The sequence below is a fragment of the Sceloporus occidentalis genome, unplaced genomic scaffold (assembly GCF_023333645.1).
Source record: "Sceloporus occidentalis isolate IW3139 unplaced genomic scaffold, rSceOcc1.0.p SCAF_13, whole genome shotgun sequence".
NCBI classification, from domain to species: Eukaryota; Metazoa; Chordata; class Lepidosauria; order Squamata; family Phrynosomatidae; genus Sceloporus; species Sceloporus occidentalis.
Genome location: NW_028316993.1, coordinates 19,921,165 through 19,947,259, shown reverse-complemented (window position 1 = coordinate 19,947,259; position 26,095 = coordinate 19,921,165). Strand labels below are relative to the sequence as shown.

Sequence of the window (26,095 nt, the reverse complement as noted above, 5' to 3'; positions counted from 1 at the left end):
CTTTTACGTGCTTCACATATCAGACATGAAGAATTCACAACATTACTTGGGAGGCATTAGACACATAAATAACTTCGTTGAATCCATGTGTGTTCATTTGATGCATATCATTTATTCACAGAACATGAGTTTTATGTGCTCTAATGTGCTTCTTTTCTTTTTTGTTCCAGCCACTCAGGAAAAAATGAAATCAAGTGTTTGGGAAGACAAGAGTTGCTACAGCAATATGGTTTGGTATAATATTGATAGGCAGAGCAGTCCTACCGTGCAAAGTCAAGCTGTTTTCTCAGGCTGTAAATGGTTTGTGATATTGAGGGGGAAGGAGACTCCTGGCAGTTCTCCACTTTTGGAGAATTGTGGTTTGTTCTCGACAGGGATGAAAGACCCAGGACTTTTGGATTAGTAGGAACTTTACTTGGCATTTGCTTGGACTCTCCTATTCTGAGTTTACATGCATTATCTACAGTAACTGGAAGGGAAATGGATTTTCCCAGCAATGATGAACTGTTATGACCTATACCTCTTGCAATCCAAAGTGTTGAAGGGTAGCTTTACAGAAGATCTATTCTTGGTGGAGATTAAAACTGCTGAATCTTGCTTCAAGTTCTAATAAACATAGCCAACTGCACTTTTAGAATATCCGTGGGGATGTTGCTATAGAGACTGTCTGAATAAGAGCATGCACTTCGGATTTTACCATTGGTTCTAGAACAATGATAATCAAACCCAAGTCCCCAGATGTTGTTGTGCTTTGGGCTTTGAATACCATTGCGCACTGGTCATGCTGGCAATGAATGATGGGAGGTGCAATCCAACAACACTTGGCAGCTGAAGCTTGACAAACACTGTGCTAAAGAATGTATTCTGCATATCTGCTGTAGCCTGTTCCCCTGTTTGATGGACGATACTATTGCATTGTAGGTGTTGAAGCAAGATTCAACTGCTAGTCTTGTTGGCTTATGTAGGAAGAATGTAAGGGTGGGAGGGAGCACCAACTTGTCTTTTGTTTCAGCCAGTAAAATATTTGGATTAAATGAGTAAAATATATTGAAACAACACGGATTACTGTGGCACCTTAAATACTTAGCAGTTTATGGCAGAAGCTTTCTCCAAATAGATTTGAGGTATTAAATCACATATTCATGTTGCCTATTTCAGAGACTTCCCCCTTGGTGCATCCACACTGCAGAAATAACCCAGTTTGGCATCACTTTAATTTCCACAACTCAATGCTATAGAATCCGGGGAACTGAAGTTGGTTGCAGCTCTGTCAAAGTGATGCCAGCCCAGATTATTTCTGCACTGCGGAATGAATATCCCTGAAGTCCTCCCTAATTCAAGTTAATGGGATGCTGTCATAAAATAGGTTTCATCAGAGATCTTGAACACTAGAAATCATTTGGTATCTTCACCAGTCTTCCCCGTTATGCCAGGATTGGGTAGCTAGCAGCAGTTGCCACCCCACAGTTATTCTCTTTCATAGAAATGAGGATGTAGCCATCATTGCCCCAATATGTAGACCAGGAATTCTTGATGAGCCAGTAGTTAGCCCCTTCGAGGTTTCCGTATCCTACTGCTAGGACTGCATGATCCAAATCCATACTTCTGTTTCCTAGAAGAAAAGATATGAAAAGAGTCCAATGTGAGTGCCAATATGGCAAGACGGAGAGCGAATATGGTAATGTGATTAATTCTCATGCATTGCGGCTGGTAGGGGACGTTTTTTGTCCTCGCAAGTCACATTTTGTCGCAGAATCCATACAGAATCCATCAACAATGTAGGCATTCTGCTCCATTCTCACCTGAACATTTGTAAATGGTTTCTGCAGAATGGCTATGTATACTTTTTAAAAAAACTAAAAAAGGGGGCAAATCTATTTATTTTTTTGTTTGGAGAGGGTGGTATTGGAGGGCCAGTGTGGTGCATTGGTTTGAGCGTTGGATTAGTACACTGAGAAAATAGGGTTCAAATCCCAGCTCAGCCATGGAAACCCTATCGGTGACCTTGGACAAATCACACTCTCTCAGCCTCAGAGGACGGCAATGACAAACCCTTTCTGAAGAAACTTGCCAAGAAAACCCTATGATAGGTTCACCTTACGGTCTCCATAAGTTAGAAACAACTTGAAAGCACACAACAAAAGTACTTTTTGGTGTCAGTCAATATACCATACTGGCACACAAACACACAATGTATTGTGTTGTTGGTTTTGGTGAACACAGCAAAGTAGCAGTGCTGTGAAAAACAGACTTTTGTTTCATTCTTTGGGGTCAAGAAATATCTGATAGTATACCCTAATCTTAACTTACATCTTCAATACATTGGAATTATCAAAAAATATACCAAATGCATTCTGTATATACTCATTTATAAGTCTAGAAATTTTAGTCAAAAAATTGACCCAAAAAATTTGAGTCGACTTATCCATGGGTCAATGTAAGTACTGTACTTTAACTCTTATAAAAAGGGAACTATCCCTTGGTGAAAGGCAAAGGTATAATCTGTCCTGAAAGCACTGATCCCCCTTTGCTCTCTCATCCTTAGTATGAGCACAAACAGTTATGCCTGCTGGAATTTTGTTAAGTTCTTCGGCATCATTTTCCTTTGCTTCATCCTATAGATCCTTTGTCACATGCCCCTAAATTTTACCCTTTACTTATACATGAGTCATATCAAAATCCATAATTTTAGCCCCCAAACCTGCCCTCGACTTATACATGAGGTCGACTTATAGTCAAGTATATGTATTTTAAAATCTTGGTACAGGCAAGTTAAAGGGTGGCATTTCGAAATGTATCACTACACCACTGCTGCATTTCCACCCCACTGCAGAGGCTTTGAACTAAACAGTGAAATCTGACTTACCACAATTTGGTTCATAGTAGATGCCACTGGAGTAGAATGCAAAGGACTTGTGGGAAGCATCAATGTTCACAGCCACAGGGCCGTGCTTGTAGAGAGCAGCCTTCAGGGCTGTGGTGTTTCCAGGTGGCACAATGGCAAAGCCAGAGACTGCTGCCATCCGTTCAGTTTGGTTGTAGTGACAGTAGCCATTCTGCAAGAACAAGAAGCACACACATCTATTTTCACTGCAAGAAAGCTATTTGACAGTTTCAGATAGAAGTCTGCAACTTTATTTAGTGTAGATGGCACAGTGTTTTGAGTGTTCTCCTGCAACCTTGGAGAGCAGGGTTCGATTCCCAGCTCAGCCATGAAACCCACTGGGTGACCTTGGACAAGCCACACTCAGCCTCAGAGGAAGGCAATGGCAAACCTCTTCTGAACAACTCTTACCAAGAAAAATGTATAAATACCTTAGGGTTGCCATAAGTCAAAAATGACCTGAAGGCACACAACAACAAGAACAAATCTTTTTCGCTGTGTTAATTTACACGCCACATCCCTAGCTCTCACAAAACAATGTGGGCTAACACTCATATACCAGGATGGGACATTTTAGTCTCCAAAGCCATATTTTGTTTAAATATTTATTGATTATTTATTTATTTATGGTATTTATCCCCCGCCTTTCAGCCCTAAAGGCTCTCAGAGCGGCTTACAATAATAATAATAATAATAATAATAATAATAATAGGTTTTATTTATATGCCGCCCAATCACTGGGAATCTGGGCAGTTTATAACAGAGGGGATAATTGGTTCCCTGCCCTCAGGCTTACAATCTAAAAGACACGACACAAAAGGAGAAGGGAATGGTGGTGGGGAGGGGATCAGGTCCAGCATTCTTCTCTCCCTCTGAGGCCTGGACCAAGGCAGATGGAGCAGAGGGAGGGCTCTTCTTCTTCCAGGCAGACAGTTGGAGCTAGACTGCCTCTCTCTCGCTCAAGATGGAGGATGAAGGGAGGGCTTGTCTTCTTCCAGGCAGGACTGATGGAGCTAGCCTGCCTCTCTCTCCCTCAAGATGGACGATGAGCGGAGGGCTTGTCTTCTTCCAGGCAGGCCTCTTGGTCTGGAGCTAGCCTGCCTCTCTCTCCCTCAAGATGGAGGATGAAGGGAAGGCTTGGCTTCTTCCAGGCAGGACTGATGGAGCTAGCCTGCCTCTCTCTCCCTGAAGATGGAGGATGAAGGGAGGGTTTGGCTTCTTCCAGGCAGGCTTGGTGGAGCTAGCCTGCCTCTCTCTCCTTCAAGATGGTGGCTGAAGGGAGGGCTTTCTTCTTCCAGGCAGGACTAATTTTTAATTAGGCGGTTCCCTGCCCTCAGGCTTACAATGTAAAAATATCCACACAGAGGTAGACTGAGGCTGCATCAGCAATGCAGAAATAATCTAGTTCGAAGCCACTTTAATTGCCATCAATCAATGCTATGGAATTCTGGGAAGTGTAGTTTCTTGTGGCACGAGAGCTCTCTGACAGAGAAGGCTAAATGGCTCACAAAACTATAATTTCCTGAATTCTATAGCATTGAGCCAGGGCAGTTAAAGTGGTGTCAAACTGGATTGTTTCTGCAGTGTGGATGCAGCCTTAGTAGAGCCACGTGACCAGACACCCTCCTTTTCCAGGACATGTCCTACATTTCAACCTTTTGTCCAGGAGGAATTCCAAAATGTCCTCTGTTTTGGGCATGACTAAGAAGCATGAATTTACATTTATGTGCGTGTTTTTAGCTTTTATACGTTGTAATTTCCTCCATTTCTCTTGAATACCCTACTTTTTGTTGCACCTTGTCCTCCTTTGTGGTGAGGACATCTGGTCACCCTGTTATCACTTCCATATTGTGCTTCTGGACTTCCCAGAGTTGTCTAGTGAGCTCTTGGATGCTGAGCAACAGCAGCATGTGATATAATCCAGTAGGGTAATTGTGTTGTTAAAATGCAGAGGACATCTGGTGTTGGGGAGAGATAAAAATACTGTAATCACAGCAGAAAAGGGGAAAGGAATTTTCCATCCCTGCTGTGAAGCTGCTACTTGTATTATTGGTTAGTATGGCGGGTTACAGACCTCCGAAAAGTGGTGCTCTGCTATCGCCGCCGGTTGCTGTGTCCGGGAACCGCAGCAGCCAAACCGCGCACTCGCAGCATCACATCCGGGGCGCGACATATGGACGCTATGTGTCTGATACGTCAAAATGGCAGCACCTGTGTGTATAGGGCGCCGCCATTATTATGCCCCCATCACGTGCTAGGCGTGAGGCCTATATGGACGCTAGGTCCTCGGCCAACCCCTAGCATGTGACGGGGGCGCTGCAAAGGCTCGTTTGTAACGGGCCTATGTTTTCAATGCAGTTATAAACTCTGACTGTCTTAAAGAAAACTGATTTCTACTAACACCAAAGGAAGAGCTGATACAACACTTTATGTAGTGACGAAGAATACACTTGTCCCGCCATATTTGCTAGGGTTAGGGGCACAAGACCCCCGTGAATATGGGAAAAGTGCAAATAACAAAAACACCCTGTTTTTACCCGAGAGGACCCCTCTCTAGGAATCTCTAGGTCTTCCAGTGCAACTCTGTGGCCAACGTCCAACAGACACTGACCATAGAACTGCATTGGAGGAGCTACAAATGCCTAGTAGAGTATTCTCTCTAGGAATCTCTAGGTCTTTCAGTGCAATTTTTAGTTCAAGTTGACCATAGAGTTGCGCTGGTGGGCTTAGATATTCCTAGAGAGAACATATTAATCAAATCCGTGAATAATCAAATCCACAAATATCAAATCCGTAAATATGGAGAGATGAGTGTATAACAATTTTTCAGTGAGATCACACCCATTTTCATATCTAGGCCTGCAACTACCATTTATTCAAAGTGCCTGTGCTGAGTCTTTTACAAAAGAATACCTTTACATTTGTCTTATTCACACATTAGCATTTTAACCAGTCAGGAGTGGTAAATAATTCCCTTCTCTTGCAAAAATTTCAGTTTGAAAAGGGAGGGATCAAAAAAGATCCTTTCATTACTTTGTAGGTTCCCATTTCTTCCCATTTCTTCTGCACACGAAATGGGAACAGGGTTTATTTTGTCTTTTGTCTCGGGCAGAAAAATGTATTGGACATTAAATGAATATAAAGCACCCAAAACCATAAAACTGAAGTCTGAACGGTGACTTGACAGCTTTCTCAAATTCACTATCAGTATTCCATAGGTCACAAGTAGGTAACAGTAAATATACAGGAAACCTAGTTGTGACCTATTGCTTAGAATACTGATAGTGAATTTGAGAAAGCTGTTAAATCACCATTCAGCCTCCAGTTTTATGGTTTCCAGCATTTACTGTATATATTAAGACTGAGAATATCTTTAGAATGGCTATAGAGAAAAATAAGACTCTATGGAATATTAGCAATAGAATGAAAGATAATTATTGCTAGAGAACTAAAGGAAGTAAGACATAATAACTTTGTTGTTTTAATATGGCAAATTTACATAACTTATGACATATAAGTTTTAAATTTATTTTAAAAAATAGGTCACAAGTAGGGATGTGTGGTATAAGTAACAATATGTCACCTACAAAATTCAAGGTGTGCATCATAATTCTTATTCTCAGTGAAACTGCCACTTTCCTTCCAGGTATGTTGTGGACTCACCTGCCCCAGGTATGGCCCATAAGACTCTGTGCTGGGAATTCCACCATGCTTCATGATCCATTCATAGGCATGCCACTCCATGCCACCATCACAGGCATGGTTTCCAAAGCCCCAGGAACAATCTATTAAGGCTTGCTGAGACAGTGGAATGAGCACTCCAGTCTGTGGGGAAAGAAAGAAAGGTAGTTCTTTGAATGATGCTGCAGCTGATATTCATTGTGCCGCTATATAATGAGTCACAGTAGTGACTAATATAACTAAGGGGTGAAAATCATGTTGCTCTCCAGATATGGTTGGCCTTAGCCAGAAACCCCAAGCGAAAGGAATGGTGGGAACTGTAGACAAAGAATGTCTGGAGCCACACGATTTCTATCCCTATGTAGATCAGTCTTGTTGACACTGAACAGCAGCAGTTCTCCAAAATTTTGGATGGATGTCTTCTTAAGTCTACCTAAAAAACCCCAAAGATTAGGATATTCTGCACACAAGGAATCCCATGTTCTCCCTCTGTGCTAAGTATCTTAGCGTTTTTCCTCCTGCTGCTAACTTCCTTGACTTTGAAATCTATGGAGTTTATCACATGGGGACCATACATACCTCCATCCCAATAATGGTTAAAGCATCTGCATCCCGCAAAAGTACAAAAGTGCGTGAATGGTTTTTACATGCACAACACACTAACATGTTAGAGGCTCATTACTAAAGCAAGAAAGAGGGTAGAATGTGCATTTGGTTTTCACACAGATGTGTGTAAATCTTGATGGTTTGGGAATTCCGTTTTTGCAAAAGTAACATGTCCCACACATGGCAGCAAACAAAATCACCCAGAGAAATAAACAATTTTATTCACACAATTTTCTTTATTAAAAATATACTGTACTGTCCCTTACTTTCCCAGGAATGATATGCAACCTAAATAAGAAGAACAAAACATTATTCAGAAGACAGGAAAGTTTAAAAAACAGCATAAAAGGCTGATTTCCTCTTGGCAACTGCACATGACAAAGCAGCACTGGAAGTAAACTCATCCCAAAGAACCATGGATAATCTGGCAAGAAGTTAAAAATTGAGAATCCTGTGAATAAACTGCAAATAGCTTTCACACTAGAGCAGTTGTGCAAAAAAAGTGATACCATGAATGAAACGGAAATGAATTCATGATATTTTCCTGAAAATGACTAATTGCTGGTTCATGTCTCTTTCTGGTCAGATTCTTAGCGGTTTGCGCACAACATTGTGTGAAAACCAATTGCACAATTGCACCTAATACTTTGGATAATGAGGGGTTCTTACTAATACTCTGGATAATCAGGGGTGCAAATATTTATTTTATATGTGTAGGTTCTCACCTTGAGAAAGAGTGCACCCTCCAGTGTTCCAGTGGTAGCAAAGCTCCAGCAGGAACCACACACAGCCTGGTCTTTGACTGGGGTCACAGCACCTTCATTAGGGAGCAAGTTGGGGACAAGATATATAGATATGGAGATATGAACAGTACTGTCCAAACAAAGAAACAAAAAATCTCTGACTTCTACCATACATATACATGTATACCATGTAAATAACAGTTTGACAGAAGCTGAATACTAGAGTAAAAATTTCTGGGCTGCAAAAGAAATAAGATTTTTGAGTCTTAAAGAAAAATGTCTTAACTCAGTATGCTAAACTCCCAAATGAGAGTGTTGTTTTTAATTTTAACTAGAAATTGTATTTCCTTTCTTTGACACATTCAGGACAATGCTGTGCACCTTGATTAAACTGCAATGCAGTGTAGTGGTACATTGTTGGCCTGGGATTTGACAGATCTGGGTTCAAGTTCTCACTTAGCCCAAACTGGAAATTAACAAGAAAGGAGTTTTCATGGTGCGGGTTGTTTCCAGTTTTGGTTTTAAAGTTATCTTTTAAACTATTTTAATTCTGCTGTTAGTTTAATATTATTTTTAACTCACTTTTGTATGTTTTTAGCTGTATATGTTTTTATGGTAGCTTTCTGCTATTCGTAGGCCAGTCTGGGAAAAAGGTGGGATATAAATAACGAGGTGGTGATGGTGATAAAAGTCACTGGTTTTATAACCTGGGGCCAGTCAACTTTGACTACCACCCCTGACCTACCTCAAAGTTGTTGTGAAGATGAAGTAGGAAAGAGCAGAGATCTGTACTCTGCCTTGACCTCATTTGTGGGAAAGGAGACATATCAATGTTCCTAGTATATAGATAAAATAATTATACAATAATCACCATAAAGCCTCCAGTCCAGGCTGTTTGGCAAGATGAGGCCATCATACTGTTGTGATAGGAAGGCCCAGCCTTTATTAGGTTGTCCAGCCTTTAACCTCCCTCTCATCACTGCAATCTCTTCTGGGGTTCGATCAGTCAAATGGTTCATAGACAGTTTGTAGGAGAGATGGGCACGGTTTTTGGAATGAATATACCTGGAAGGAAACAGAGAAGGGGACAAACAAAAACAAGGATTTGAAAGACAATCATTCTGCTGCCCACCTGCAAGATTTGAAAATATTGCGAGAGCAGCATTGTTGCCTGTGATGTATATCTATACTCATCAGAGTATTTTCTTGCACACGGGTTCTTCAAGTTTACACTAAGGTGCTTATCACACAGAGGTTTTTGCAGCTCAGATCTGGTGTGACTCCTGGTTCAGCTATGCAAATTCATGTTATAACATGAATGTTTTATCACACCTGGTTGCCCTTCCGTTGCCCTTCCGAATCAAGGGGGAATCGAATCCAAGGCAAGTCACGTGATGCGGATTCAAGCAAAGCAGAGTGAGTGCAAATTGTATTACCACACTGGTGGGATTCAACAATTTGAATCGGCACCCTTGCGCATGCTCAGTGGGGGTCTGAATGCATCGTGACCTTGTATGTTTCCGGGGTGAAAAGGGGTGCAAGTTCTTGTTCCCTGTTTTGCGTAATTGTGTGATTGCATGAATATTTGCCTCGTGAATATTTCTATGTCTTCTTCATCCCCTTTTTTATTTTCCCTTCCATTTCAGCAATTTCAACACACACATAGACAGACAGACAGACAGACAGACAGACAGACAGATCTGTATATTCACATTCACACACATACACACATATAAAAAATGAGTTGCCTTGAAAGTTGCCCTGAAAGTGAAAGGACCACCGAAAGTAAAATGGGAGAAATTGCAGCACTGCATCATGGGAAATTTGCAACCTGGGGGGGGTTGCGGTGGTGTACCAGAGCAGAAGCAAAGTTGCATTCCACACCAGACCAATTCAGAGTGAAATCAAAGTGAGCTTGAAAGCGAATTCTGTGAATTCACTTTTTCCCGAAATCATCAAAATGAGAAGTCACTTTGGATTCACTGCGCATAGAAAGGAATCGCGTCTGATAACACATTCACGTTATAACATGAATTCGCATCGTTGGACCCGCAGTCACTCTGGATCTCAGCTGCAAAAAGCTGCAAAAACCTCCATGTGATAAACACCTAAGAAATATACAGAGCCCATGTGTGTGGAACTAAGAGCAGTGCAAATTAAAATGGCATCCACAACATGAGCATATACTGTATACACAGACTGAGATGTGGTGATTCTGTGTTTTTCTCTAATGAAGACAGCTGCATCTATATGGCTGCAGAACTTGGAAAAGTTCTTTCTTTGGATTTTTGTTGCCAGAATCCCTAGGGATTTCTGCTGGTTGTGGTCCAACAAAAGCAACTTTTCTAAGTGCTAGTACTATGCACTTTGACTTGGAGAAATTAGAGATGCTGTTTGCAGCTGTGCCTCAGATTTGGCCAGCTCTGCATTCTTCTGCTCCTCTCTTGGCTGCCTGTTGTACCTTACATTGTGGATGAAATGACGCTTCCTGTGCTCCTTCTCCTTCTCACTCTTGTAGGTCTTTTGGAACTTCTCCTTGTAATGATGGAACAGGTGCTCATGGATTCTACTGACTTCTCCAGTTCCCTCAACAAATTCCTGCATGGGATTGGCCAGGAGACTGTGTTCTGGTCCACCTCCAGGCCAGTGGGAACACTGTACACCTATGAGAAGTAGAAATTACTGTCACTGCCATGTGTGAATCAGCTACAGATTATTACTCTTCTTCAGGTCTATGTTGCTTTCTGTGTACCTTGCAGGACAAATATGAAAACACTGACAACAAATTATTTTCAGACACACACTGTTACATACTATGTTAAATGAGTTGAAAAATGAAATGCACAGATATAGGATGGGGGACACCTGGCAGAATAGACCACAAGTTGAACATAGGTCAACAGTGCCATGAGGCAGCTAAAAAGGCCAATGCAATTTTAGGCTACATCACTAGAAGTATAGTGTCTAGATCAAGAGAAGTAATAGTGGCACTCTATTCTGCTTTGGTCAGGTCCCATCTGGAATACTGTGTCCATTTCTGGGCACCACAATTCAAAAAGGACATTGAGAAACATTGGAGCGTGTCCAGAGGAGGGCGATTAAAATGGTGAAGGGTCTGGAAACCATGCCGACTTAGGGAGCTGGGTATGTTTAGCCTGGAGAAGAGAAGGTTAAGAGGTGATATGACAGCCCTGTTTAAATATTTGAAGGGATGTCATATTGAGGAGGGAGCAAGCTTGTTTTCTGTTGCTCCAGAGAATAGCACCCAGAACAATGAACGCAAGCTACAGGAAAAGAGATTCCATCTCAACATTAGGAGGAACTTCCTGACAGTAAGGGCTGTTCAACAATGGAACAGATTGCTTCCTCGGAGATTGTGGTGGAGTCTCCCTCCTTGGAGGTCTTTAAAAAGAGTCTGGATGGCCATCTGTCAGGTATGCTTTGGTTGGGAGTTCCTGGATGGCAGAATGGGGTTGGACTGGATGGCCATTGTGGTCTCTTCCAACTCTAGGATTCTACAATTCATCTTTTGTCCCTCCAGATGCTTTAAGCTCCTAAAACCTCCAGTCAGTATGCATCTTGAAGTCCAACAGCACCTGGAGGGCTGAAGGTTGAGAACCACTTCTCTGTACCATTGATCATCAGGATGGAACTTTATGGCAAAAACTGTTAAAGAGAAAACATTGCTCTGTACATACCATGAGGAAGATTGAAGACGGTAGATGGGAAGCTCCGGGAAAAGCTGGTATAGTCTATCTCATATTTGTCATAGTGGGAGCCCAGGAGTGTGTTGAATCCCCACATCTCATAGTGTACTGGTACAGCTTCTGTAGAAGCATTTGACACCCACAATTTATAGGTGTTCTTCTTCTTGCCCCAAAAGGATACACTCTCCAGGACTGTGCAGTGCTGTCCCTTGTAATTATCCAACCCTATAGCCTGGGATTTAGAGTGTGAGTGAACAAAATTGAGTGAAGGGTTAATATTATTAGCAGGATATTGAGGAATGTAAATAACAAATACAATTCATATGCAACATTAGATCCTAAGATCATGGACAAATGTATGCACACTACAGATTGAGTCTTCCTTATTCGAAATTACAAAACTACATTTTGAATGGTTCCAAAAATATTAAACTGCAGCTGACAACAGGAGAGGCAAAAGAATAAACTAATATAGTGGTAGAAAGAAGGAGACATCATTAAAGGTCAGATGAAATAAAATATTTGGCAACATCTAAAACTCAATCTGAGCATATTAAATGTTTATTAATAAATATATACATGCATTACTTTCTGTATAATATTCTATATTTTCTCTTGGTAAGTAAATGAAAATGCTATTTATATCTTTAACCCTATAAAGTCTACTAAGAAGTGAGTCCAACTGAGTCTAATGAGAGCTTTTCCCATGTAAAAAGATGCTGGGGAGAAGGAGTGTGAGGAGCTCACCTTGAAATCGGTTAAGCTAGGAAAGACACTTTGAGCCCTGATGGGTTTGTTAGAAGTTCCATTGACCCGAAAACATTCCTTAAAGTTGGCCTTGGTTTCTGTGGTTTCAGGGGTCACCTTGAAGCTAGCCCCATAAGGTTTTTCACCACCAAACTGATAGGTAATCACCTGGCCTGGAGAAGAAGAAAAGTAGGGTACCACCAAATATTTCAAAAAGTGTTACATTTTAGCCAAACAAGTTTATGTCGCATAAGCTTTAGTGGATGGACTTCAACCCACTTTGCCAAATTATTATATATCTGCATAGGTGGGTAGAAGATTGTAAACAATGATATCAGATGGAACTGAAACACCCAATGGAAATGAAACAGTAGTCATTAGCAGACAGTAGTTTGATGGTATTAAAGATTTCATTGCACTGAGAAACTGTCTCCAAAATTGTGTGCCAGCTTTTCAACCGGCTCCTGCAGCTGTCTCTTTAATAAGAGTTAAATAAAAATGAGAAATCATTTGTTTAATGTGCTCTTGCATGACTGGCCATTATGGAGTAAGGCTCAGCTACCATAATTGCTATCTAGTGGACATCACTATCAACGGGTACCCCTTTCTAATCACTTAGGTTGACAATAGCAGGAAAACCATTGTTTTCCCACTTTTATTTAACTCTTAAAGTCTATGAGTTTCTGCCCATAACAAAAGTGACAGCCTGTGATAAAATATGATCAGTGCCAGCATGCCAGAAGCATCTTGCCTATTTCATTTTATTCTATTTCTAACTGGTTGTATGTACAGCACTGTGTAAATTTGCAGCGCTCTATAAATAAAGCTTAACAACAACAACAACACTTGAATCTAGGCATATATAGTTCTTTGACCAGTCTTCTGTCTTTGTTTCAGTACTCAGATAGTAATGGGTGATATTTCTACAGGTGCGTTATTATTACTTTATGGTTCAAATCAGAACCAAAGGTTTTGATCATATTGCCTATTCTTAATCAGCTTGTCATTACAGAAAGATAACCATTAGCTCTCCCATCCTTCTTTCTAGAGTCTAGATCTTCTGTTTCATAGACTCATAGAGTTGGAAGAGACCACAAAAGCCTGCGGAATGTATTTCAGGTGTATTTCAGAGCACGTTCTTTCCTGAGTGGAGAAATCTTGGCTTCCCAGATGTTCTGGACTTCCAGAAGCCCATTGCCAGCAGTAATGAATGATGGAAGTTATAGTACAAAACATTTGGAAGACCAAGGTTTCCCCTCTATTGCTCTCTTTGAAGGGTGGATCAATCCAAGTCTGTTTTAAAGATAAAGAACCATAAAAATAAAAATCCCAAATTTCCACTGAAATCCCAGTTTAACTCTATACCATAACCATGCACACCTTCAGTTTGCTAGAGTCTAGATCAGTAACTAGCTGCTCTGAATGTTGCCTGTTCTTTACTAACATCCTTTCTTTGATTGGCTCCAGAATATCTCGAGACATCTGAGCAATTAGTACAAGGACAATGATTTTGAATAAATATCCTCAAACATATCTTATCCTCAGTTATTCTATCTTGGTAATGGGATTATGGCCTGCACAGGGCCTCCTTGGATTCCAAGTCTACCATAAAATGTTCTGTTTTCCCAGTCATCCTTGTTCCTATCCTTATTCAAATCCAGATATTCTGGCTCCAGAAATAGCTAGGGTGCACAAACAATTGAGATGTAATCAGTATAACAACACAAGGCACCAATGAAGGAGAAAGAATGGAGAGGAGACATAACATATAACATAGCCCAGGTTCAGTCCCTGTCATCTTCAGTGCAAAGTCTAACCCACCTCACAAGTTTGTTCTGAGCATAAAGTGTTCAGATGGTGGAAAGGATAGATAGAAATATCCACTGAGGACAACAACAATGAAGCAATGCTTTGGAAAGTTCCCTTCTCAAGAGAGCAGAGTAGTCAATATGAGGCTATATAGACAAATAGCCTTTACCTAAGACAAAGAAGCTTCCACTTTTTCCAAAACCAATGTCTATATTTATTGGAAAAATAGAAAAGAGGCTGCTTTAACTGGGCTATCACCATTATCTCACTATTTGCTTTGCTTACCTTGATAATATTGGATACGGCTTTTCCCTGCAGATTCGTTGAACCATGCTTCAAATGGTTCTACAATTTCAGCATAAGGTAATTTGAGGATACCTGAAAGAAGCAATTTGGTGACAGCTGCTTAGCTGAAGCAAGAAAATTGCAATACAAAAAACAGGTAACTGTGGAAATCATTTTTTTTATACTAAATGTGAGAAATGGGGAGATCATCTGGAAATGATTTAACTTGTGGAATCTCTGCTAATTTGTTGCATAATCCATTATCTTCCAAAACAACCCCTCAGCAGGTAAGCTATCAGCACCTTTGACATATATAAATAAATCATGATGATGATGATGATGATTTGATTATTATTTGAGAACTGATCTCTTAAACCTGGCACTTTCCAGGTATCTTGGACCATAAATGGCTGGGGATGATGAGGAGTGTAGTTTAATCCTTCTGGAAACTGTGTGGTTGAGGAAGGGTGTCTTAAAGTACAGAGTCTAAAAACTTGTTAAGTTGCATAGAACCCATGCAGGGGATGGAAAGTGATGGAGAGGCAGGATAACCAAGCTAAAACTCACTGGTATTTTTTTTTAAAAAAATATTATTATGAAGAATGGATGTTCTGTTTTACCCACTTTCAGCAAACCACATATTTGTGAAGTACTAAAGAACACTATATTACCTGTAATATGATAGATATCCCAAAACTTGGGAGGCACCTGGAGATGAGTGTGTAGATGTGTACAGTCCACCACTGAAATGCCTATAGAGAAAGACAACAAAACTGGATTTAGTTAAGTAACTTTAATATACAGTGGGCCCTTGATATCCACTGGGGTTTGGTTCAGGGACCCCTATGGATAACAAAATCAGTGGATGCTCAAGTCCCATTAAATACAATGGCATAGCAAAATGGTGTCTCTTATATAAAATGGCAAAATCAAGATTTGCTATTTGGAATTTATAATTTTTAAAAAACATTTTCAAGCTGTGGCTGCTTGAATCTGTGGATAAGGAATCCGTGGGTATGGAGGGCCAACTGTATATGAAACCTTCCCCAGAGGAAATTATGTTTGAGGTAGTCACCATTTGTTTCCAACTCTACAGAAAAAGACTTTTGCTAATGGTTATCTTTCTGTAGTGAGAAAAGATCCAGAACATATACTATTAAAGAAAAAACAAAACAGAATATAATTAGTGCAAAAAGATTCTTTAGAAAATTCCCTATTCACATGTATATAGATAATCTCTAGCTGAATTTTCCTCAAACTATCTGCTATGGGGATCCAGCAATTACCTTTTTCCAGCATGCTGGGGACTGGCATCATATGTGAACCCATTGACTACAATTGTTTCTTTCTTTTGTGGGCATTTGCCAACGACCAAGAGTCAATGGTTCAAGGACCAGTGCCAGCTCAAGAACCACTACTTTGAATAGCACAGCTCTGGCTCACAGTTGCTCTGAATTGCTGTAACCACATGTAATCTCTCCAAATTTGGTTCTGAACTCAAAGTTTTCATTGGTCTCACTGCTTTTAGCTGTGCTTAGTTCTCATAGAGCATCTTCCAGCCCACGTTAGCCTTGAGATATTTTGAAAAACAACACCGATGCTACAGATGATGAGTACACAGCCCATAATCGGAAAAAGAAAAGAGAAAAGAGAAACTTACCAAGAAAACACGCCCATGCTGTTAAGATCAGCACCCCCATTCCAGCCATAGACGTGGGCCAGAGAAATGAGAAGCAACCTAAGAAGGAGCAATTTTATTAAGCCACAACGGTTAAACCAAAGCCCTCCCAAAGGGTAGGAGTGGAAGTGCTGTGTGGCTCCAGAAGAGGTCTGATTGGTTGCTTAAAACTCCCAATAAAGAAACAGAAAATTAGGTTACAAGGCAGTTTACTGGTTTATTTGTCTTTAGTATTAAAATGGATATTGGCCAAAACCTAATATTTTATCACCGGAGACCAGGAGTCAGGATTAGGGTGGCAAACTGAATATACGAGATCGAAACTCCTGGCCCACATCACAGAAGGACCAAGAGGATAATCTTCCCTGTGTTGTTTTGTATTCAGGCAAGTTCCCAGGAGAATACAGAAAAATACATAAAGTATGCAATAATAATAATAATAATAATAATAATAATAATAATAATAATAATTTTATTTATACCCCGCCTCTCCAATGAGATCAAGGTGGCTTAAAACAATATTAAAACATTAAAACACAATCAAATACAATGCCCCATAAACCCACCCACCCACCATAACCAATAAATCACAGCAATAAACAACAACAATAAAACAATACAGTTAAGATTATTAAAATGGACAAGACAGGGTAGTCAGTGGGAGGCGACTGAGATGCTAATCCGGGAAGGTCTGTCAGAAGAGAGCTGTTTTTGCCACCTTTTAAAAGATATCAAGATTAATAATATAGTGGGTCTTCTCCGGCAGGCCATTCGATAACTTGGGAGTGGCAGAGGAGAAGGTCCTCTGGGAAACCGCAGCCAGTTTAGTTTTTGGTGGCTGCAGTAGATTTTTCCCAGAGGACCTAAGTGTGTGGGGCAGACTGTATGGAAGAAGATGATTGTATGGAAGAAGGCTGGGCCCAAGCCATGAAGGGTTTTAAAGGTCATAACCAACACCTTGTACTGTGTTTGGAAACTAATGGATAGCCAATGAAGGGAATTTAAAATTGGTGTCATATGTGAGCAGAACCATGATAGCTCAGCCTAGTATGCAGGAATTAGACAAAATCCAACATCCAGGGCCATCTGGAGAATACAGTAAACCCACAAGCAGGATGTAAAGCATCTCCATGTAGTCCTTGGGGGGTCCCAAAGATAGCCAATACCTTTATTAGGACCAATAGCCTCTGTTTAAAAATCTCCAGACTCCAACAACCTCTGAGGTAGTGTGTTCCACTGTCAAACAGCTCTCACTGTCAGGAAGTTCCTCCTAATGTTGAGGTGGAATCTCTTTTCCTGTAGCTTGCATCCATTGTTCTATGTCCTATTCTCTGGAGCAGCAGAAAACAAGCCTGCTCCATCCTGAACATGAAACCGTTTCAAATACTTAGACAGGGCTATCATATCACTTCTTAACCTTCTCTTCTCCAGGCTAAACATACCCAGCTCTGTAAGTTGCTCCTCATAGGGCATGGTTTCCAGACCCTTCACTGTTTTGATCACCTTCCTATGAACCCACTCCAGCTTGTCAACATCCTTTTTGAATTGTTTTGCCCAGAACTGGACAGTATTTAAGGCCTGACCAAAGCAGAATAGAGTGACACTATTACTTCCCTTATCTAGGCACTATACTTTTATTGATGAATCCTAGAATTGCATTGGCCTTTTTAGCTGCCACATCACACTATTGACTCAGGTGCAACTTGTGGTCTGCTAGGTCAGGTCGAGCTCTTTCTCTATTTTTGCTTTTTTGTAGTGCAGATCCCTTGAAACAGAGTTTACAGTAAAAAAATATGCTGTAAACATTTTTCAGCTAAAAGAGCATTTTCAAGCTGCAAATGTCAAACTGTGTCATCAAAAGAGGGGCTCCTGGATGATGGACTGTATGGGACCACTCAAGGGCTACATGGAGATGCTTTACATCCTGCTTGTGGGTTTACTGTAATCCTCCAGATGGCCCTGATTCCAAACACAGTGTTGGAATAGTTGCAACCTTGTTCTGATTCAGCAGCGGGTCTCCTATGTTCCTAAACAGAAGATAGAATATTTAAAATGTCATTCCTATGTCATCTCTTGCTCTTCCCGCAAGTCTTGCTAGCTTCAGTTCAAGGCTGAAAACAATCTGTCCTTTTGTTGTTTTCGCCAGTTGGTTCCTTCTGAAGTCATAACATAACCAGATGAGACGCCAGCCCCTTTAGCCAGGTTCTCCATGAACAATACTAATTCAGGATGACTTTCTTTGCCTTCTTTGGTTAAATAACTTAGTGTATACTTTCTTTAAAAAAATGGTTAAAATAGTATATTTTAATAAAGCAGGAGTAAATATTTCTTTAATCAGAGACAGAAGCTATGGTTATAGCACCATGATTAAATCCTATGGAATCCAAAGATGTGCAGTTTGGGTATTTAGAATTCTCAGCCAGGGAAATCTAGTGACTCACCAAACTACAAATCCCCAGATTCCATAGAATGCAGTCATGGCAGTTAAATAACTATAGTGGTCGAACTGTGTTGTGCAACGTGACCCTAAAAGAGCAAACAATGATCAAAGTGTTTTTGGGATTTGGTTCTTTCTTTTTGCATGACAACATAGTAAAACATCATTGTGGATTTAGGAAGAAAAGACTTAAGCTTACAAAAATTAATACATGGAGAGCTTATTCATAAAACAATAAATGATTGTCTGTTATCTTTTTTGTGGCTTTTTCGGGCTATGTGGCCATGTTCTAGAAGAGCTTATTCCTGACGTTTCGCCAGCATCTGTGGCTGGCATCTTGCTGGCAAAACATCATGAATAAACTCTTCTAGAACATGGCCACATAGCCCGAAAAAGCCACAAAAAATTATGGATGCCGGCCATGAAAGCCTTCGACTTCACATGACCCTTTATTCTTATACAGCAAAAGTCAGGAAGATGTTGCCTTCCAGTTCTTGTAAGACTGAAGGTACCATGAGTCCAGGCCAGCATAGCTAATGGTGAAGGATGATGGGAGCTTCAGTCCAGAGCTTGAACAATTATTTTTGAACTCCTTTCTCCAAGCCAGTGAGTCTGAATCTCGCAGTGATTGACAAAGCAATGCATGCTTCTTCACTTACTCTGCAGCTGGGAAATTAAATTACAATAATCAGTAAGTGCTATCAGTCTTTGCGGAGGGCAAGAGGACAAGCAGCTACAGATGAGCTACAGACTCCTCTCTCCAGAAGCATTTTTCTCTTAACAAGAAGCTTGTTCAGGTATATGCAGCATGAATCCTCCCTTAGTCAATGAGGTCCCTGGAGCATTGCACTTTTACAATCCAGCCTTGTCACTGTGTTTTTGTGGGACTGATACTCCAGCAGACCTATTGGGAACCTGAAGCCCTTCTCCCTTTATTATATTCACACTTTTTAGTTTTCTGTTTGCAACCTTTCCCCCCTGAAAGGCTGCAAACAGAAAACTAAAATAGTGTGAATATAATAATAAATAATTAAATAAACAATAAATAATATTGTGATGATAGTACATAAATATATTGCTTATAATAAATAAATAAATAAATAAATAAATAATATTGTGAGAAAGATAAAATCTACAAGTTTTTGTTGTTCTGTGTCCTTTATGTTTCTCACAATACTGAGACCCTTCTTAGTTTCCAGTTGTTAATCCAGCAGACTTAATCATTATAACCAGTGGTAAGGACTGATGGGAATTCCAGTCCAAAAACATATACCAGGCCATAGCTGCCCACTCCTGTTACAAAGGTATTTAATAATAATTAATAATAATTTGTTTTATTTATATACCGCTATTCCAAAGATCATAGCGGTGAACAGCAAGTAAGCTAATTAGCAAGTAAGCTAATTTGCCCCCAACAGTCTGGGTGCTCATTTTAGCTCCCTCCTCGGAAGGATGCAAGCCTGAGTCGAGCTTGGGCCCTTTTGCTGGTCTTGAACTCGCAACCTTGTGGTTTCGAGTGAATGGCTGCAGTACAGGCATTTACCCACTGCGCCACCAGGGCTCTTGTTGCAGCAAAGGTACTTGACTGGATTTTTATTCAGATGTGATGCAATCCCATCCTTAGTTTCTAGTAGTGCACCATATAAAATGCTCAGAAAGGCTAACCAAGCAAGGAGAAATGTCGGCAATACTTGAAAAACTCTGCAGAGTTTTGCATTTTTGTTTATGCATGAACCAGATTTGTGAAACACAGCCAAATATGGCTGTGTCACCTAAAGAGAAGAGTCTACTGTCTGTGGAATTGTTAACAGTGTCCAAGGAAGTAATGGAGTAATGAAAGTGAGACAAATCAGGGCAAAAGTGAAGGTAAAATCACCGAAAACTGTAACCACCCACCACCAGGATCTTATTTCGTAGTCATAATATACATCTATTCTGCATGATGTTGGCTAGGAAGTGAGAGGGGAAATCATTATCTGCATGCTATGTGCAAGTTTTCCTGATTCTGCAAAATGCATCAGAAATGTTTTCTTTGTCATTTGGAGCAATGACCTGGATGAAAATACTTTCCCTATCTTTTGTTTTGTAATTTTTTTTTCATGGCAATGGTGTGAACTTGCATTACAAAATATTATCACCCAACATGGAAAGGAGACAAACTGTTTTTGCCCAACAACAACGTTCTCCTTGTCTATCTGGACTCCAGTCCTGCCCAATTTGAGTTCCTTTTTAAGCAATTTGCAAGTTATAGATATTTGGACAAGGAGTTCCTACTGCTCTCAAATAATTGTTGTGCACATTTATTCCTTATGACTTTAAGAAGTTGTATGATTGCCTTTAAGATGAAGAGCGCATGAGGCAGCTTCTGTGAAACACTACACTACGCTACACAAACCAGGGTGACCAGGAGGACAAGGCACAGCCAAATGTAGGACATTCAATAAAAAAATACAAAACATTACAAAATAAAAGCTAAAAATACTAATAGAAATATAAATTCATTTCTTTTTTTAAAAAAATTAAATTTTTATTGCATTAAAAGACAGTACAAAAGTCCAAATACAACAAACACACATGTCTATCTACAACATGATACAACACAAAACATGACCTTAACAAAACAAAACAATGACCATCTCTATCATTTATATACACCATTTTCTCTATTACAGTCAATCGAATCTAATATCTTACATTTAATTAACTTTCTTGTTATCAAAATATAAATTCATTTCATACATTTTATTTACAGCTACGTTACATATACATATACGTATTTCATTACGTACCCAACCACATTTTTCTGATTAATTTACCTTTGTTAAAATGCCTTGCTAGCTCACAATATATACTTAGATCTGAGCAAAACGATGCTTAAAATCATGCTTTAGTAGCAATAAACCCTTGACTACATGAAATTATTCCTTTCATTTGTCCATGGTGCTGAAATTAAGGGAAAAACACTTCCAACATTTGCATGGTGTCCTCAAGCAGTCCATTTCCTAAAGAATTTGCTGTCCTTTCTCCTCTGAGAAACAAGGCTGCATCTACATGGGAGAAATAACTTGGTTTGGCACCGCTTTAACTGCCCTGGCTCAAGGCTATGGAATTCTGGGGGTTGGAGTTTGTTGTGGGGTCCAGAGTGGAGCTCTGCTTTGCTCTGGACCCCACAACAAACTCCAACTCCCAGAATTCCATAGCTTTGAGCCAGGGCAGTTAAAGCGGTGCCAAACCAGTTATTTCTCCAGTGTGGATGCAGCCTAACACATCCTGAACTCTGAGTTTGAGTGTCGACTGCTGCTGTACCTTGGAAAAAAGAACTTTAGAAGGAACGATGCTCTCCCACAATTTGCAGCGAGAAAAGTCTGCCAAGCAGACAAATTTCTCAAAGGTGAACAGCAGACGTGGTGCTACTCAATGTGCTTCCTAGGCTGCAAGAACAATCTTGTTTGACACTGCTTTAAGTGTCATGACCCAATGTTATGGAATCTTGCAATTTGTAGTTTGTTGTGGCATCAGAGTTCTCTGACAGAGAAGGTCTTCCAAATGTTACGCTGTAGCTTGCACAATCCTTAGTCAGCATACAGTAAACAAGGGATTAAGATGAAATGAGGTGTAGTTCTAAAATATTTGCAGGTCTGGGGACTGTAGTTTTGTGATATATTTGGCCTTCTCTGTCAGAGAACTCTGATGCCACAACAAACTACAAATCCCAGGATTCCATAACAATGGGCCATGGCACTTAAAGCAGTGTCAAGCGAGATTATTCTTGCAGTGCAGATGCAGCCTAGGAAGCACATTGAGTAGCACCACATCTGCTGTTCTCCAGCGTCAACAGCCACAGACAGAATGATCTTTCAAAATTCAGGCTTTACACCTCCTAAATAATGGAGACGGCATTCCTGAAATTATCACCTTCAGGTTCAAAACCTGGACAAACATGAGAAATGTAGACATTCCTTCTCGCTAAGAGTGCCTCACAAATGTGGGGTACCCCAAGACTTGAAGACACATCAAAGACGACTCTGCCTTTCCTGACCCCGTCCTATGGAACCCTGGGATTTGTAGTTCGGCAGAGAAGGCTAAAAGGACTTTGTAAAACTACAAATCCCGGGATTCTGTGGGATGGAGCCATAGCAATTGCATCAGCATGAAACTGCATGGTTTCTACAGGACAGAAAAGTGTGTGTGTGTGTGTGTGTGTGTGTGTGTGTGTGTAATTATTACATACAATTGGGTAGTAAAATGACATTTTATTCTTTCTTTCTTTCTTTCCAGGATTTATATCCCACCTTTCTCCCACAATGGGTATTATCACATGGGGGAAAATTGGAAGTTGAAAGTGGCGCCAGTGCAGGGTCATCCAGGGTTTAGGGACACATTCACAGCTGCTTTTCACATGATATTGCAGGCAATCAGAAGAGAATCCAGGCAAAATGTGAGGTCAATCAGGAAATAAGTAAATTCACAAAACTACCAGATTTACGTGTTCATTTTGCTTGTGAACTGTTTCCCTTCGCGTCATGCCAGTCATGTGGAAAGCAAGTCTCAGTTGACTTCGTGCCTTAAAGGGATACACACACTCTTCCCTCTTTAAGGGCACAGCTGCTGGGAGAAGACAGAGAGAGGATGCTTTGCAAGTCCTCCTGGACATGAGGGAGAAATGGAGGACATTCCTTGGAAAAGGACAGCATGGAATCAGGCAGGCTTATGGACCCAGCCTCTTCCTTTCAATCTCTCTCTCTTGTGTGTGTGTGTCTTTGTGTGTGGGTTTAGGAGTTTGCAAAGGGCAGCCTCATTCTGCCTTTCTCTGAAACACCTTTTGGGGCTCTGTGGCAAAAAGGATTTGCCTCCCCTCTCTGGAGCATGTGTGTATGTATGTGTGCACTTGTAGAAATGACAGTTTTGAGCATGTTCAGAAAATAAATGTATTTATAAGCTTGCAATGGGGATTTGTTTGTTTCTTTTTGATAGCCAAATTCACATTGTGACCATTTTAATGTGCTTTTAACCCCTTGTGCTCTGTGTGTGATAACCAATAACAAATGGGATTGCTTTTCTGGGATGCCACCACTTTAACCATTTTTGGGATGGAAACACATAGAACCTATGTGTGATAAGGTCCTGAGAGAGTGCTGGTGCAAACTACAGTTCCGAGAACGCCATAGCATTGAACCATGGCAGTTAAAGTGGTGTCAAACTGGTATATTCTGCAGTGCAGATGCAGCCTATGTAAATACTAGTCTGCTACATTGTGGCTGAGGAAGCCCTTTTGTGTTGAAACGTCTTTCATAAATTCCCAGGGACAGGGATAGGTAGTTTGTGTCTTGCAATTGGAAGTAGTTTGTGACTTGCAATTGTTCCTTTCACTGTGTTGTTGTAGTCCATTCTTACTGATGTGTTATCATTGTGCTGAAGCCTTTGTGTATCTGTACTAACAATTGCTCATGATTTAATTAAGTTTTGTAGATGTTATTCTGCATTACCTACTTTAGTAGGTTATTCATAGTAGATAAATTGAAGTTGCTTTGCATATTGGAATTGTTTAGATGCAATTCAGCATTACTTCCGTATGCCATTCATAATAGATAAACTTAAGCTGATTTCTATATTGTAATTGCTATCTGTACATACCGTATAAGTTGACCTCATGTATAAGTTGAGGGAAGGTCTCAGGGTCAAAATCCTGGATTTTGATATGACCTGTGGATAAGTCAAACGTAAAACTTCGGGGGCTATAAGGAAGGATGCAAAGCGGGAAATACCACTTCTGTCCCTCCTTCTTCTCTGGACCTCTCCCAACTGATTCCCAGGTGCTGGAGGAGAGATTTTAGCATTGGATTGTGAAAGGAAGGAAGTGGATTTAAATGGAGAGGTGTTTTTTTCCCATAGAAATCAAGGTCTTGCAAAAGGGACTAGAGACAGAAGCAAGTGGTTTTAAATGGAGAAATTTTTCCTTAGGAAGCAAAGACTTGCAAAATGGACTAGAGAATGAAGCAAGTAGATTTAAATGGAGAGGTTTTTCCTTAGGGTTCAAAGGCTTTCAAAACAGAGCAGAGAGAGGGGTAAGTGTTTGTAAATGGGGAGTTTTTCCGATCGGAACCAAAGACTTGCAAAGCAGACTGGAGGGGGAAGGAATTGGTGTTCAATGGAGTATCAGGCTTGCTTGCTTTAGGACCCTTCTAAGCACTACTGGTGTATTGACCCTTATATAAGCCTACCCCAAATTTTAGGGTCATTTTTGAGGCATAAATTTCTTGACATAGTCGAGTATATATGGTATACCTTTTCCTGTGAATATATAGTATTACCTTGATAGTACATGTTTCATGTTCACTCGGTTATCACTAAACCTATTTTGCCCTAGTTCCCCCTCCAGCAGCAAGGTTCGGTTGTTTTCAGGTGAGTGCTGTTGTATTCCTTTCTTTCTTTTGCCTCTCCTGTGGTCCCAACAGACGTGTCTCTGAGGATGGTGGGAATGATAGAAGTGCCCTCCCTAAAGATCTTGGGCAGACTCATATAGGAGATACTCTTATGAGTGTTAAGTTCTTCTGTAAAGAAGGGCAAAGACAGACAAGACTCATCTTGGCATTAAGAGAGGAGGGATCTAACATTCAACATAAGTCGGAAATTCACTGAAAGCACACCACAACATAAAAATGTAAATAATGAATAATTAATTCACTAATCTTGCCCAGTAGACATCACCACTGATAAACCTGTGCTAAATCACATTAGCTGTCTGAGTGTACCTGCAGCTGGATGTTACTTCTTATAATGGATGGCCAATGTCAATGTTACTTTTTATAATAAATGGCCAATCTAAATTAAGTAAGAGTGCACTTAACTTCAGCTTCTGATTCCCAAACGAAGTAAATTGTTATTATAATATACCATACAACCAAGTACCCAATGTCAACGGAAGTTTGCAGGTTAGCTTTTGCTCCTCCAAGAGCAGATGATGCATCCACTAGATTCCAGTTACTTAGCAGCTAAAGGTTGTAGTTACCCAATTACTTGTGATGGGCCCAGAAGTTATTAGTTAGCAAGGCCTGTGGCTGCCAGGCAGCAGTGTTTCAGGGCCAAAATACAAGATGCTGGAGTCTGATCAAATCTCCCTTGTGAATGTGTTTCTTTTAAAGTGTGTTTGTGGAAGTGGGATGGTCGGATTGGAATATGGATTCAAGGCACATCTTCAGTATAAACTAAGGTTGAAATATGTCTGGAGCGACATTCCAACATTTGGAGATCCATTTATTCTTGATTTCTGCTGGAAAAAAAAAAAACATGTTGGTTGTATGTCAGCCTAACTATAATGGTTTCCCCCAAGGAACCCTGACAATTGCCATTGGGTGCCAATTCTTTTTAGAGAAATCTTTAACACATAGCACAGAACTACAATTCCCAGGATTTGATTTGGTGGGTGAATGCCTACGAAAGTAACTTAGGCCTGCAGTGTCAGTTTGTCTTTTCTTCCCTTCCCAAGACACTGAAACAGCTCCAGGCCAAGCCCAGTTA

The 26,095-nt window shown here is 40.4% G+C and overlaps 1 protein-coding gene across 1 annotated transcript; it reads right to left on the bottom strand.

Annotated features, from left to right (window-relative positions):
* Window positions 1-430: 430 nt before the first annotated feature.
* Window positions 431-16,162, bottom strand: LOC149305153 (digestive cysteine proteinase 2-like). Its single transcript, XM_089478865.1, has 11 exons — window positions 16,123-16,162; window positions 15,134-15,205; window positions 14,463-14,555; window positions 12,369-12,541; window positions 11,613-11,853; window positions 10,376-10,577; window positions 8,786-8,979; window positions 7,897-7,988; window positions 6,548-6,709; window positions 2,867-3,056; window positions 431-1,612 (listed from the first exon to the last, which is right to left on the bottom strand). Exons 1-11 carry the CDS (start codon window positions 16,160-16,162, stop codon window positions 1,425-1,427), a joined length of 1,647 nt encoding a protein of 548 aa, XP_089334991.1. The 3' UTR covers window positions 431-1,424.
* Between the last annotated feature and the right edge of the window lie 9,933 nt (window positions 16,163-26,095).

Bases quoted from the DNA above. Each gene is read 5' to 3' on its own strand.
- LOC149305153 (XM_089478865.1), bottom strand. From the start codon at position 16,162: ATGGGGGTGCTGATCTTAACAGCATGGGCGTGTTTTCTTG. The intron at 14,556-15,133 runs GTAATATAGTGT...TGCTTCTTTCAG, and splicing joins GGATATCTATCATATTACAG to GTATCCTCAAATTACCTTAT. The intron at 6,710-7,896 runs GTGAGAACCTAC...CTTTCCCCACAG, and splicing joins AGGGTGCACTCTTTCTCAAG to ACTGGAGTGCTCATTCCACT.